Source organism: Schistocerca cancellata, chromosome 2, assembly GCF_023864275.1.
Source record: "Schistocerca cancellata isolate TAMUIC-IGC-003103 chromosome 2, iqSchCanc2.1, whole genome shotgun sequence".
Classification (NCBI taxonomy): Eukaryota; Metazoa; Arthropoda; class Insecta; order Orthoptera; family Acrididae; genus Schistocerca; species Schistocerca cancellata.
Window position 1 is genome coordinate 402,257,819 of NC_064627.1, and position 15,512 is coordinate 402,273,330.

General features: G+C 39.3%; 1 protein-coding gene across 1 annotated transcript in view; it reads right to left on the bottom strand.

The window, feature by feature from the left end:
• The window catches only part of LOC126161840 (general transcription factor 3C polypeptide 1), a 359,490-nt gene that overhangs the window by 213,163 nt on the left and 130,815 nt on the right, over positions 1–15,512 (bottom strand). Inside the window, exon 12 of the mRNA XM_049917946.1 lies at positions 6,493–6,701. Within this exon, the coding sequence (XP_049773903.1) occupies positions 6,493–6,701 (209 nt within the window). The remainder of the gene's footprint in view (positions 1–6,492; positions 6,702–15,512) is intronic.

Consider the following 15,512-nt stretch of genomic DNA (forward strand, 5'->3'; position numbering starts at 1 on the left):
ATTGTGTATTTTTCATCACGTGTAAAGTTTGTTTCTGTCTATTTGGTATAATTTTTGGATGATGGTTGGAAACCAAAATTGGTCAGAATAAATGTGTAAAATTCAATATAGCAAAGTTAACATGCATTCAGAATGAGATTTTCACTCTGCAGCGGAGTGTGCGCTGATATGAAACTTCCTGGCAGATTAAAACTGTGTGCCCGACCGAGACTAGAACTCGGGACCTTTGCCCTTTGCGGGCAAGTGCTCTACCAACTGAGCTACCGAAGCACGACTCACGCCCGGTACACAGTTTCATATCAGTGCACACTCCGCTGCAGAGCGAAAATCTCATTCTGGAAACATCCCCCAGGCTGTGGCTAAGCCATGTCTCCGCAATATCCTTTCTTTCAGGAGTGCTAGTTCTGCAAGGTTTGCAAGAGAGCTTCTGTAAAGTTTGGAAGGTAGGAGACGAGGTACTGGCAGAAGTAAAGCTGTGAGTACCGGGTGTGAGTCGTGCTTCGGTAGCTCAGTTGGTAGAGCACTTGCCCGCGAAAGGCAAAGGTCCCGAGTTCGAGTCTCGGTCGGGCACATAGTTTTAATCTGCCAGGAAATTTCATATCAGCGCACACTCTACTGCAGAGTGAAAATCTCATTCTGGAAACATCCCCCAGGCTGTGGCTAAGCCATGTCTCCGCAATATCCTTTCTTTCAGAAGTGCTAGTTCTGCAAGGTTCGCAGGAGAGCTTCTGTAAAGTTTGGAAGGTAGGAGACGAGGTACTGGCAGAAGTAAAGCTGTGAGTACCGGGCGTGAGTCGTGCTTCGGTAGCTCAGTTGGTAGAGCACTTGCCCGTGAAAGGCAAAGGTCCCGAGTTTGAGTCTCGGTCGGGCACACAGTTTTAATCTGCCAGGAAGTTTCTTACCATGCATTTCTTAAAATATATTCATGCTGTAGATTGTCACCTAAAAATGTTTCCAAATACGGATTTGAGCTCCCTGCTAGCAGACCATGAAACCAATGCTTTTCATATGTACCCACTAACTCAGTGAAACATGTATAAAATGTGGACTGTGTATTAGTTTTATGCATATAAAATCTTACAGTGAGCATGCAGCAGACTCTTCAACAGAAATCACCCATTATAGTCTAGTGGCAATCCCTGAGCAAGTGATTTCGTGAAGAAATTACTTTCTGCTTTGGCTGCACACTCCTACAGAATACAATAATTACTCCTACCAAAGATGGTTATTTAGAAACTTGTAAAAATTTGAAAAAACATGAAAGTTTTGTGTGTCAAAGCATATTAATTATAAAGGTAACAGAGGGAATTAATTACAAAAGCCGAATCATATGTGCTATAAAGTGATGTAACTGTATACAGGGTAATTAGCAGTACATAAGAAGTGTGACATACAAGGTTTACATATCAAGTGCATATATTCAGGACATGTTAAATCTCTATAACTGAATTGTAGATGCAACTTCTGGCTTGCTTGCGACATCCAATGCTCATCTTCTATAACTATATACTTTTTTCATATCATGCATTTATAGCAAACGCACATTTGTCTCTTTCCAGAACTGAAACACAACCATCTCTTTGCTTGGTCAGAGCATGACACACAATTCCACTAACACACTACCCCATTTCACAATGTAAACATACAAGCATGAGCAGGAACAGGAAAAGAAACAAATCAACCAGAGGATAAAGTGGAAGGCATAATTGTAAATGGAATGCCATATATGATATCTAGTCAAGTGAATATATGGTAAACAGACAGAGGAAGTTCATTACCAAATTCGAAGAGACAAGAAAAGACTGGTGTTGGCCTAATAGAAGAAATAAGTAAGTATGGAAGACTAAAGTTTAATTTCCCATTGACATCAATGACATTAAAGACAGAGCACATGCTCAGACTGTTTCAAGGAGGGGGAAGGATATCAGCCGTGCTTTTTCAAAGGACCCATCCTGGCATTCTTCTGGAGCAATTTAATGAAATCATGGAAAACCTTCATTTGGATGGAAAACCTAAATTTGGACCTTCTTCATCTGCAGTAATTTTTCTACTTTTAAGGTAACTTACTTCACTACTTTCCTCTTTCTTATACAGATTCAACTAAGTTTATCATGTTAAGCAATAATCCTCACACTTCCACAACCCAGAAAAGCATAACTCTCAGCAGGAGCATTTAAGGGCAGATTCTTTTTTGTAGGTGACAGTACATCCTTCTAATTCATATGAGTCATGTTATTCTGTGCCATTCCATTGTCCTTCTGTCTGGGAATCTGATGCTGGAAGTCATGCTAATCACATTCTCATCCAGGACGTTATGTTGACTTTGTTCTCTAGTTAGCTTTTGGATTTTTAGTCCGATTCCTGTATCCATCCTAACGTCAATTGCCATTCTGTGACACCCTCAGTTTCCAATTGTTTTTAGTCCAACATTCAAGTCAATGAACATTCGACTGTCTTTCCATGACCTGTGCCATGCCTCAAATATAACTTGGACGCCACATCTACAGGCCAATTTCTGTGGACAAGAGATGCAGGATGTCCACAGGGAGACAGTGAATGACCACTACAGCCAGGACAACAGAGCAGTGCAGACTGCTGTGTGGTGGTTTACCTAGAGAACAATTATGTAGGATGCTGTGCATGCACAGAGCTTGGGTTTAGCTGTTCTTACATGCCTAATTACTGAGTCATGACAATACCCAGTCAAATTAGCCTTCAGAAATTTGTATTTGTAGTTTATATGTTGCATGCATGTAATTAATCATAATTTTTGTTACATCCTATCCCCACTTTTAATATGTTTAGGGCTGTTTAATTTCTTTTGCATACTCCATCGTTTTTACTGCGACTTGTATGCTTTTTCAGCTATCAACTGAGCTGTGCCTGTTAAGGGTGGATTTGTACCTTGATTAGTATCCTTGTGTTGTCAGCAAACATTAAAGTTTTGAAACTGTCCTTTAGTCATTGCAAGATCACATAAGTAGGTTAAGAATTAGAGTGGCCCCAACACCGGTTCTTGTGGCACTTCATGTGTTACACTCCCTCATTCTGAGGTTAGTTTCATGCTGTGATATAGTCTGTTAATGATACCTTCTGCTTTCTGCTAGTAAGTTAGAACTCCACCCATGCACGAGGGGTGGCATTAACAACGTAACACTTTTCTCTCTCACATAAAATTTTGTGATCCACACAATCAAAGGCTTTTGCAAGACCACAACTTATAAGGAGGTGCTGAAAAGCAATGTATCTTAATATTTTATGTGAAAACTGTTTAAGTTTTTTTAAATAAAATGAACTCTATTAACTTTCTACGTATTTATTCTTCACTAGCTGAGAAACCCGGCATTACCTTGGGATTTATTTATAGTTGTGCCCAAGACTTCATCTGTGTGGAATTTATTTTTGACTTATAAAGCTTTCTTTTGGACAGCATTTGTAGTAATATACTGGGGACACGAACAAAGAGCTTTTTTGCTTGACTAACATAGCAGACAGCTAAATAGAGCTGGCCATGTGAAAAGCAACTGACAATAAGATCCATGCCCACAACACCCAACATCTGGCTTTGTGCTTTGTTTATGGCCATGGTATAACCTAAATTTACCAGGAATTAAACATGTTTAAAGTGAAATAGTAGACTGTTACAAATATGGTATTAAGGGTACTAACTCTCTCCTGTTAAAACTTCCATTTGTATGAAGTGATGTTGGAGAGAAGTAGTTTTAAGCCTTAATGAGTGAACGGTTCTGAGGAGCGAGAAAATGCATGATGCTCTTGAGCAGAGTTGCATCACAGCTCATTTTTGGAAAGTTTTCAGAGAGCAAGTTACAGGCAGATGTTACTGAGCCGCAGCAAGTTTCATCTTACAATTTTCACTGGATTCTTGAGCCCACTTGGTCCTCAGTCATTTACTCATATGAGTCAATCCACAAAGACTTGGCCACTTTCTACAAATTTTTATTTGTAAGCAAAAAGAAATTAAAATGTAATGAGAAAGCATTAAGATCACAAAGCAAATCTGATAAATTTGTTTTGGCTAGCAAAGAATATAAACAGAACCTACTGAAAGAAGCAGAGCAACCATCATTGAGTATTTCATACTCAAAGAGATATCAGCAAATCCATATATCCTAGCTAAGTAAATTTTAATTAAGTTTGAATTCTGTCACTGTCATAAATTTCCAAAAATACACCTGTTACTGAGTTTAAAAAACCAACAGTTTCTGCTACTGATTCTTTCATGTACTACAAAACTAACAGCATCATCTGTCCATTCTTGGTGTACAATGCCATGATGATTAAACATTTGAACTAATAAGTGAGCAGACAGTTTTAGATAAAACTTTAAATTACAATATCTTTCTTTTTGAATTCAGATTTTCATTAAATAAGGCCTATATGTTGCCCCGAGCTACACTCACGTTACCTGTGAAAACCCCATCAGAATTCTTCTAGTAGTTTTGGAGATTAGTGCATTCAGACAAACATGATGGTTTTACTATTTTGTTATTAGCATATGTGTTTACATATTTATTTCTCAACATAGTCACCTCAGTGATGAACACATGTCTCCAGTGGGAGACCAGTTTGTTGAGACAATCACTGAAGAATGTTTGAGTTTTTTGACAGAGTCATAACCTCATCTCTGCATCCACCACTTCATCACTACCAAAGTAAAGTCCTCCGGTGTTCTTAATTTTTGGGAATACTTCAAACTCTGTCACATACAGTGAGTTTAGCACCACAATTCCTTCATTATGAGCACAAACAACCCAATGTCACACGTTGCTAATGTCAATAAAATTATCACCGAACACAGTTTTCATTTGTTCATGATTTCAACTGGAGGCATCCATTTTGCAGTTAAAAACTCAATTACATTATGCTGGTTTTCATGCACCAACACAGTTACATTACACACTGCCCTGTTACACACTAGAATTTGAAGCCCTCTAGTGGCAGAGGGTTGCAACATGCATCAGCAAAATGGGAAAAGTCGACCAAGTAATATGCATAATTTGGAATACCTTAATCAATATTTAGAACAGAATAAAAATTCAGAGTCATGCTTTTTCAGCATGCCATCATATACAAACAGGAAAATTTTCTTGTTTAGCTCTGCTAGCACTTCATTTATGAGGTACTGTATTGCTCTGGCAGTGGAAAATCCTTTATAAAAGCCAAAATAAGAGGCAGTTAACAGGTTCTGATCAGTCAAATGATTCAGTATTCTACCATGTGTCACTTTCTCAAACACGTTTAAAAAGACTAGATGGAGTGAAGCATGTCTGTAATTAGAGGTAGGGCATTTATTTCCAGTTTTGTTGGTCATAGCATAATAAAAGTTTATCACGAAATAAACATGTTTAAATGTACCTTATCTAAGCACATCAGGAAATATGCCCTGAGTCTTTGATTGAATATAAGATAGTTTAAGTGTAATCCAATCAAAATTTTAATATTCTGGTAGAAACCACAGAAAAGTGGTTACTGACTTGATCCATTTTGTAATCTTCTTAGGTGTATACCCTTTTATAATCATCCTACAAAGTTTGTTTGCATATTTGCTATTTTTCTGTCAAATGCACTCAGCACACTGATAAAAAAAGGGGAAGAAGGCACCATCCTGTCACTGTGACTTCCATAATATTTATCTGATTAAGAGGCTAAGTCCATCCATAGCAGAGGCATCATCCTATCATACGATAACTAGAAATGCACAACATTAAGTTGGAAATCACATGACCACAAGTTCTGCTATAACAGTTAAACTCATAGAAATACATAAGGGTAATAATCAGTGGATCTCTCTCATTTATGCAAGACTGCACAAGACACAAACCACAGTTAGTCAAGTCACTCTCCTATTTAAAGACTTATTTTCCCCCAACTCACCTGGATGCCAGGAACAGAGAATGCAAGCTCCTTACAGCACATAGACTGTCACTTGACTATTGCCCAATACATACAATCAACTAAAGGGGAGTGAAGCGTTTCAGATGAGGAGTAAAGTAAGTGAGCAACAAGAAACATCTTTTCCATGCAATGTTGGAACTGGATGCACTTTCATCATCATCAGCATTATGGATTAGGCCTGTGGACCTATTCATTCTTCAAAGGAAATTTTTCTCCCAGTTGTTGAGATATCCTCCTACATTTCACAGTGTTATCCATCCGATTTTCTTAAGGGAGTCAAAGGTAAAGCCTGTGGTAGGCAAGGAATATCTGTTTTTTCTCATTACAAGATAAAGGAAAAAATTATCCAACAGCAAAACACATAATGCACTTACACTACAGCTACCACATTGCTACATGCAGTATTATTGTTGGTACAGCACAATGAATGGCTGTGGCAAGACACAAAATAATAGCGACATGAAGGCTTCAACCATTCTCCAGTTTAGAGCATGGGAGACCCATGTGGGTGTGTAAAGAGATCTAGAGATTAAACTAAGGGAAATTTTTAATTTTGATTACACATTTAACAGGTACCTTATCATAAATCAGCTTTTGTTCCTTGACACCAACATTTATTGAGTTTAACTCATTAACACTCTGATTTACTGTAGTACACTCCTTGCATAAATCTGTATTTTCCTTATTGGTTTCTGTTTTGGTTGGAGCTTTGGGAACCTTCTCCTTAGCAGTTATAAGAGATTTTACTCTAGTCTGCTCTATTGCTGACTGTATGACAGAGTGATCTGTAACAAACATTCCAAACAAGTCACATTGCTAAATAAATATATTTATTCTTATTTTAATTAAAGAGTCAGTTTTCTATGTTCATTACTCCTTTACAATAATGCTAATTCTAGGGAGGGAATGAAATAAAATAACAGAAGGTAGCCAAGCAGCTGTAGCTGGCCCAAGCATGGCAAATAGATAACATAACATTACAATGACAATTGACAACTGAAAAGGGTGAGAGTCACAACACAACACAGACACAAAAGGGCAAAGAGAGGGGGAAAGGAGAGAGAAGGGGGGGCGGGGAGGAGGGAAGAACTGGGGTGGAAAATAGCAAGAGAGGAAATGTTAAGGATAATGGTAAAGGAATGAGAAAGCTAATAACAAGGTTTGGGACAGGCGAATTGTCAGAATGGAGGTTGTGCTGGAGTGATAGTTCCATCTGCGAAGTTCAAAACAGCTATGGGACGAGTACTGATGCAGCTGTGGAAGCAAGAATGCAGGAAGATTATGGTTTAATTTCCTGTTAATGATAAGTCTTTACAAACTGAAAACAACCTCAGACAGTATAAGGTATGGGAAGGAAGCTGCCTGTGGGCTTTTTGAAGGAACCATCCTTTAAGCAACCTAAATCTGGATGACTGGATAGGAAATTGAATAACTTCATTCTAAATGACATTCAAGTGTCTTAACCAGTGTGCCACTTTGCTTGGAAGCTGCTACTGTTGATGTCACTGGTGTTGGGTGTGAAACAAACTTGTAGTTAGCCAGTTAGGTATAGTCGATGTACTCATAACAGTGAGCAGGTGAGACTCCACTCCCACTACATCCTCCCCCCCCCCCCCCCGCCCTCCCCCCCCCCCCCTGCCACCACCACCAAATTCCAGAAGCACCAAGCAGCCCCTACATGCTGTTTCATGAAGTTATACCAGCCCTACTGCAGTGTGCCTTTTAAATCAGTGATGATGAAATGCTCTGACATGCTCAGGAGTGTTTATTTCTCACTACAGGTAATAACAATACACAGAATACGGGCATTAGGAATTAATACAGTCAACACAAGAAGAGCACAACGACAGAATCTAAGTAAATCACTGCACGCAGTACTCAAGAATGGGTTGCATTAGCATTCTACACATGGTCTCCTTTATAGATGAGCTACACTTTCATAGAATTCTCCCAATAACTCTACTACTTACCTTACATGCTCATTCCATTTCACATCGCTTTTCAACATTATGCCTAGGTATCAAAATATAATGGGATTGTTTTTCCTAGTCATCTGTATTAACTTCCATTTTTCTACATTTACAGCAAGCAGCCATTCATCACACCGAATATATAGTCTGTCTAAGTCATCCTGTATCCTTCTACAGTCACTCAATGGCAACACTTTAATGTATGCCACAGCATCATCAGCAGTCAAAGGTTGCTCTCCATCCTAAAAGTCAGATCATTCATATATACAGAGAACAAGAATAGTCCTCTCCTGATGACAATCTTGTCTCTGATGAAGACTCACTCCAGGACAATGTACTCTGTACTACTACTTATGAAGTCTTTGAGCCATTCACATAACTGGGAAGCTATTCCATATTTTTAGACCTTTGTTACAAGTCTGCAGTGGGGCACTTCGTCAAACACTTTCTGGAAATTAGGAATACGGTATTTGCCTATTACTTTACAGCCACGGCTTGCAGGATATTGTGTGAGAAAACAGCAAGGTGAGTTTCGCATGAGAAATGCTTTATAATTCTGTGCTGATTTGTGGAAAGAAGCTTTTCCATCCCAAGGAACTGTATAATATTCAGACTCAGAAATGGTCAAGAATTCTGCAGCAAGCCTATGTTAATGAAATTGGTCCGTAATTTTGAAGGTCTATTCTTTTACCCTTCTGTTAGACAGGAGCCATCTACACCTTTTTATAGTCACTTGGGACTTTGCGCTGGGTCAGAGATTTGTGATAAATATAAGCTAAGTAAGAGGCCAACACCAAAGAGTATTCTCTGCAAAACTTAATTAGGATTCCATCTGGACCTGGCAGCTTGTTTCTTTTCAACTCTTTCTATTTCTATGTCTTTTGTACAGGAGTCTGTATAATTGTAAAATGATGGTATGTCTGTACAATTCTCCTGTACGGAAGATTTTTTAAATGCAAAGTTTAAGACTTCATCTTTCCTTTTGCTGTCTTCTAAGTTTAAAACCTTAGCTCTCCTTTTGCTATCTCCTATTACCACACCAGACTTGTTGATGACTGACTAGACATACGCCTTTGACCTGCTTAATGATCTTACATATGACCACTATTTTCTCAGGTTCCCAGCAAGATATTTCACACACGTATGATGGTAGAAGTAGTTGTATGCTTTGTGCATAAATTTTTTTATGGATGCATGAATTTCTACTAACTTTTGCCTGTTGACATTTTTACATTCTTTTTTTGAACTGGGAGTCCAACAATCTTCACTTCCTCAGCATTTTTCAAATTTTGTTATTAAACCATGGTGGATGATTTCTATCCTTAACCCACTTTCTCTACACTTACATCAACACAGCAAGATTTACAATCTGTTTAAACTTTGCCCATAATTCCTGTGTCTGTCATATTGGTTCTAAATGATGTCCTTTTACTGTCTAAATAGGATGCCAACAATTGAGCATTTGCTCTTTCCAGCACAAAAACTCTGCTTATTTTCTTGATGACTCTATTAATTTTAATAACTATCATAACTACGATGACATCAGGGCCACTAATCCCTGTCTCTATACTAACATTGTTGATAAGGTCAGGCCTGTTTGTATCCAAAAGGTCTAAAACATTTCCACTTTTGTGGAATGTCACATTAGCTTCTCACAATAATTTTTGCAAAATGTGTTGAGAACTACTTCAAAAGACTGTGACTGTACCATTTACAATGAATGAATCTCTAGAAGTCTGAGTCTATAACTGTTTCATGTGTATCTATCGGCTGTACTGAGCTGAGGTAAGTACTGGCCAGCCCCTCTATCTCTTTGTTAGTATTTGTTTCACATCTATAACTGGTAAATATTTCATAGCTTTCTACTTTGGGTTTCATAGAGATATCAGTTCCGAGCACAATTTGAACATGACAGTTTTTCTGGGTAATGACAAATTCAGTCTGATTTCGATCTGTGTGTGTTCATCACAGGACCTCAAATTATCATGTGCACCACAAAAGTACTCTGCTGCCCAGTTAGCTGTTTCCTCTGTGTAGTGCACCATTGAACTATCGAGAGGAATCGTACAATTTTCCAGCCCAGCCCACAATGCATGTCCACACCGAGTGTACACTGTACTTCTTCCCAGCCGTGGATGCTATTTACCTAAGGGGTTCCATAACTTACATACCAATGGAACTCTTGAGATCTAATAAACCCTTCCCACATGTGACTGCTAAGATTCTGCTGAAGGAATGGCCACTTGTCAACTCACAGGGTGAATGGGTGAGGCCAGACAGTTGGCCCCCATACTGACACACTGCCCTGGGCGACATGAATATGTTACACCCTAAGCTGCCGTATGAACATTAGCTTTCTGAACTCAAGTGTACAGCACACAGACAAGGAAATGAGACTACCAACTGGCTGCTCTACAATGTTAAGACTACCTGGCAGTGGCACAGTACTGCAGATGGTGTAAATGGACACTACCAAAACTATGATATACACAAAACACATACAAGAAATATCCAGTGTCTCCATAAAAAAAGGTCTAATATCAACTGCTAATGATCATGTTCTTTGTAATCTGCACTAACACTCTGAGCTTGTGGATTTCCCCTGTGAGGTCATCACTGATACCTTTCAAAAGTTTCACCCGTTAACTCAATTTTGTTCTCGAAGAGGAGTCAGCATATAAAGATCTATTAATCACAAGTGTTGCAGTTATCCTTTAAAATAAAAAAAATTTGGGTGTGGCCTACTTAAACATCACATATATACAACCCAGCTGTCTGTCACACACTCATTCATTTATTACCCATGTAGAAATATCGTTTACTCCTTCCACTTGTAACTATTTCTCTTGTTCTGAAATACACAGTTCTCAATACTGTACACTCACAATGAATCCTGTATAATTCTACGAGTTGCCTGAGAACCATTCTTATTGAACTAAAGAAACTATTTTCTTCCATACTCTCACTTTTCTATCATCATAAATTTTAGAGATAATTAAACCAACTTTACTGTTCAAAATCACTACTGCTTAGAAAAACTAAGCTAAAAAAAATTTAGTTTGTTCACAAAAATATTTATAAAGGGTGTATCACAATTAATGATATTAACACATGCAATTCAAAGTACAAAACACTAGAGGCAGAAAAGTCTAGTAACCATGGGCTCTGAAATGCATACCTAAAGAACTATGAACACCTTTTAATCTTCAATGCTGTGAAACCAACCTCTTCTACTGAAAGCTCTTTGTTTTCCATATTTTCTGAGGAGATATTATGGGCTAAACAAGAAAAAATGGTCTAGTAAAAATGGGCTCTAAAATATATAGCTTATGAGCCACACACTCTTGTTCAGTAGAACATGTGTGTTTCACAGTAGCAAAGGTGAAGAAGTGCTCATTCGTCTTCACGTAAATATTTCGAAGCCCATGTTTACAAGACTTTTTTGCCTCTAGTATTGAGTAATTTCAACTATATGTGTTTATGCCATTAACTATGATACACCCTGTACATATTACTTTAATACATTAGCAATGCAATGAGAAGAACTTATTGTAAACTGGTTTCAACCACACAATTGACTACTGCCAATTTCATCATCTCCAGAAGAAGAGGAGAAGTAAGTTTTATCCTATGGATGATTGTTATTACAATGGTAATCCCGCCAGTGCTAGTGGAACTGGAAGCTCAGTCTTTCAAACATGATCACCATGTGCTTAAAACTGGTGTGAAATGTTCTTGTGATAGTGTCAATAATCAAATAAAATTAGTCGATCACAATCTCCACAGACACAATGAAACTTTTCTAAACACAGTTTCATTAGCATGTTTTTTAACCAACTAGATGTTGATGTTGTTTATAGTGTTTTTTGTAAAGGTAAATTTCTGTCCGGAATGTCTGAGTTCACAACATAGAGGCAACAAACAACATAGCAGAAAAATGCAGTATAGAAAGACACAGAACAATTTCAGTTGTGGTTGCTATGTGTTCGGACACAATAATTTTGAGTCTATACTAACTCTCCACAGTTGCAACTATAACTTATATTAATCAACAACAGTTTTGGAACTGCATGCTTAACTAACTGACATGCAAAGATTTGCGCTGATTTTTGACCTCCAACCGACATCAGGAACTCCTAATTTTCACAAGACATCATAACTGAGTAGCCCAGGACAGGGACTATATCAGTGACACTGAGGACTGTCTTGGTTAATTCTATTCATAAAAGTTTCTTTAGTTATCAGCTGACCAACAGTATCAAGTTGAAGCAACATTAAAAAAAACTTTCCTATCAATTATCTTTGCAGAAGCTTCAAGATTCTGTGACAAGTTATCTTTTAGAGGTTCTGTACTGCACTACTCCTTCCTTGTGATGCAGCATCAGGTAGACTAACTGCAAGGTTTCAGAAGAGAGTCTCCTGTCAGGTGTTGAATCACAGAACTTTAGTCCTTACTACCCCTAACCAATGTGAAACATACACTGCCTGCACTGGGAAAGAGGTGGAAGTATTCCTTCTGAATTTAATCGAAAACCACTTATCAGTTGAAAAATATGTCATTTATACTTACACATACAATCAGGAAAAGGTGAACACTTACCTATAGAGCACTGGTGCATGGCACACAGAAACATACAACAGGATACAGTTAACATGAGCTTCTGAGCTCGAGCACATGCGTTCACACACCAAAACATTCACACTTGCACTAGCAGAGTGTGTGTGTGTGTGTGTGTGTGTGTGTGTGTGTGTGTGTGTGTGTGTGTGGGTGCATGCGCACGCGCTAATGTTAAGAGTTTTCTATTACGTGTTTCTGTGCACCACACACCAGTCCTCTACAGGTAAGTGGTTGCTTTTCCCCCTATTTTACAAAGCTTTCCATCCAGGAATTCTCATTTATACTTACTCTCAGTGCCTCTTTGATGATGATAATACCAGAAACTATTAACACAACACAGCAGCTTTATCTGTCTGAATTCAAATACGTATGCTGTGTTCCACAGTTCTTGGATGTACTGCTGGATCCAATCATTGAAAGTCCATGATACTTCAGCAGATAATCATTCCATCATTATCTGGTGCTGATGGCATGAAGTGTCTGCAGTGGGCTTGTGGTATTTATACCTGCTGGTGCAGAGTACAGGCCTCCTCGGCTCCATGCTGTGCTTGGTTGTGGCTTTGCATACAGTTGCAGTGGTGCAGGGAAGAGTCTCATTAGCCTTCCATCTGTTGTCCCTGTCAGATCTCATATTCTGGTGCCAAATTTTTCTTTGATGGAGCTTATTATTGGCTCCAATGCCTTGCTCCGTTGGAAGCCAGTGTTCTGGTGATTAAATTATCTGGCACACGAATTTCAATTGCTCCTTTGAAAGCGCAGTCCCAAAATTTATCAGTGGTAGCTGGGACTTGCATTTGCCAATAACTCATTTTTTTGTTCATTTTCAGTACAGTGGCATTTTACTGCAGACTTTTTGGGCTGAAGTAAGGGGGTGTGTGCTATACATTGATCCTCAGATGTGCAGATTGTTTCTCCAATATAAGTTTTTTTCGCATTCATACAAAACTTAGTATACTCCTGCATTTTTGAGACACAGGTCATCTTTCACTGTATCTAATGAAGCTCAGGGTTTCGGCTGGTGGGCAAAAAACTGTCATTACGTTGCGTTTTCGTATAATTCTGCCCATTTTTGATGCTAAATTGACAGCAAACAGCATGAAAACAGTCTTCTATCATTTTTTCTGTATTTTTGTCTTTGTCCTGTTCTTAGGGCTCTCGTGTCACAGAGCCATCTGAATCTGTTAGTTCCTGCATCCATTCTCATGAAGGGCAGACTTCACGTGCCACAGCTCTGCTGTCAGACTCTGTTCATCTGACATGAAGTATGCCCTGTGTACTAGAATACTGAACATGCTGGTCTTGTGCAATGGATGGTGGCAGCTGAAGGCATGGAGATATAAATCTGGATGTGTTGGTTTACAGTATAAACTGTGGAAAGTGAGCCGTCAGGCCTACACAGAACTAGGATGCTGAGAAAATGAAGTTTGTCCTTTTCTATTTCCATGTTAAACTGGATGTTTTCATGGATGTCCGCCCCAGTAGCTGAGTGGTCAGCGTGACGGATTGCCGTCCTCCGGGCCCGGGTTCGATTCCCGGCTGGGTCGGAGATTTTCTCCGCTCAGGGACTGGGTGTTGTGTTGTGTTCATCATCATTTCATCCCCATCCGGCGTGCAGGTCGCCCAATGTGGCGCCGAATGTCATAAGACCTGCGCCAAGGCGGCCGGACCTGCCCCGCGAGGGGCCTCCCGGCCAATGACGCCAAACGCTCATTTCCATTTCCATGGATGAAATTCAGATGTTCTAGGAAATTCTGTGGTTTTTCAGGTCCATGTGGCCAAATGACAAAAATGTCAGCATGCTGAAAGAAACAAACAGGTTTTAGTTCAGCAGTTTCTAGTGCTCTGTCCTAAAAAGTACTCCATGAGCAGGTTTGATACAGTTGGCAAGAGAGAGGGCCCATAACTACACCATCAGTCTGCTCACAGTATTGTCCATTGACAACAAAATACATTGACAGCAGAAGATATCTAAAAAGCAGTGTTAGCTCAGGGATGAACTTCTCACTTAGTGTTACGGAATCTTCCAACGGGACTTGAGTAAAAAGAGAGACAACATCAAAGCTGAACATAACGATGGACTCCTGCAGCTTTAACTGTTGCAGCCAGCAAAGGAAATCATATGAGTTTTGTATATGATGTGTACACTTACCGACTTGAAGACTCATCAGATAAGCTAGATGCTCCACCAGGGGAAAAGTTGGTGTCCCATGTTCCCCACTATTGGTCACATGTCTTCCTTGTGCTTTTTTGGCAGGCCATAAAATCTGAGTGGTACAGCAGTGCACTAGTGAAGTCATCTGGGGACATTAGCAACGAGCATCCCATTCTTCAAAAGGGGAAAAGTGCTTTTCTAGACTTATCTGGTTGGATTTGCTGCTGTTTCCTGCTACACTAGGTCAACCAGAAGATCTAGCATTTGCTGCTAATATTTCTTACACTCAAGAGGAACTGTGGCATTGCCCTTAATGGCTGGAAGGACAATGATTTCTTTGTCATCTCTGAGGACAAGACGTGCTGTTTTTTTTGTTTTGGAGATGTTGATTGGTGGTGGAGAATTCGGCAGGTTACCCAATAAGTTGCCTCTTCAGTATTGCTTGGTACTCCTCAGAAAGCCTGCTCCACAGTGCCACAATCTTGGCTGTTGGAAGTGATGTAAGTTCTTGTGCCAATTTCAGCCTGGCACTGTCATCACCATGTCATCCACTGGCTTTCCCATGAGATTTATCACAGTGCATCTGTTGGCTGCATCATACCAAGTTCCATGTGAATGTGGAAAAACTTGTATTGTATATATGATCTGCACAGGCAAAGACTGATGTACAGAATGCAAGTGCCACATCCCATTACTGCAGCCTAAAAAGTCTGCAATAGCAGGGCACTGCATTGAAAATGGACGTGTAATGAATTACCAGCAAACTAAAGTCCTGCCTACCACCAATAAATTTTGGGACTGTATTTTCAAAAAAGCAACTGAAATACATATGACTGATAGTTTAATCAACAGGTAC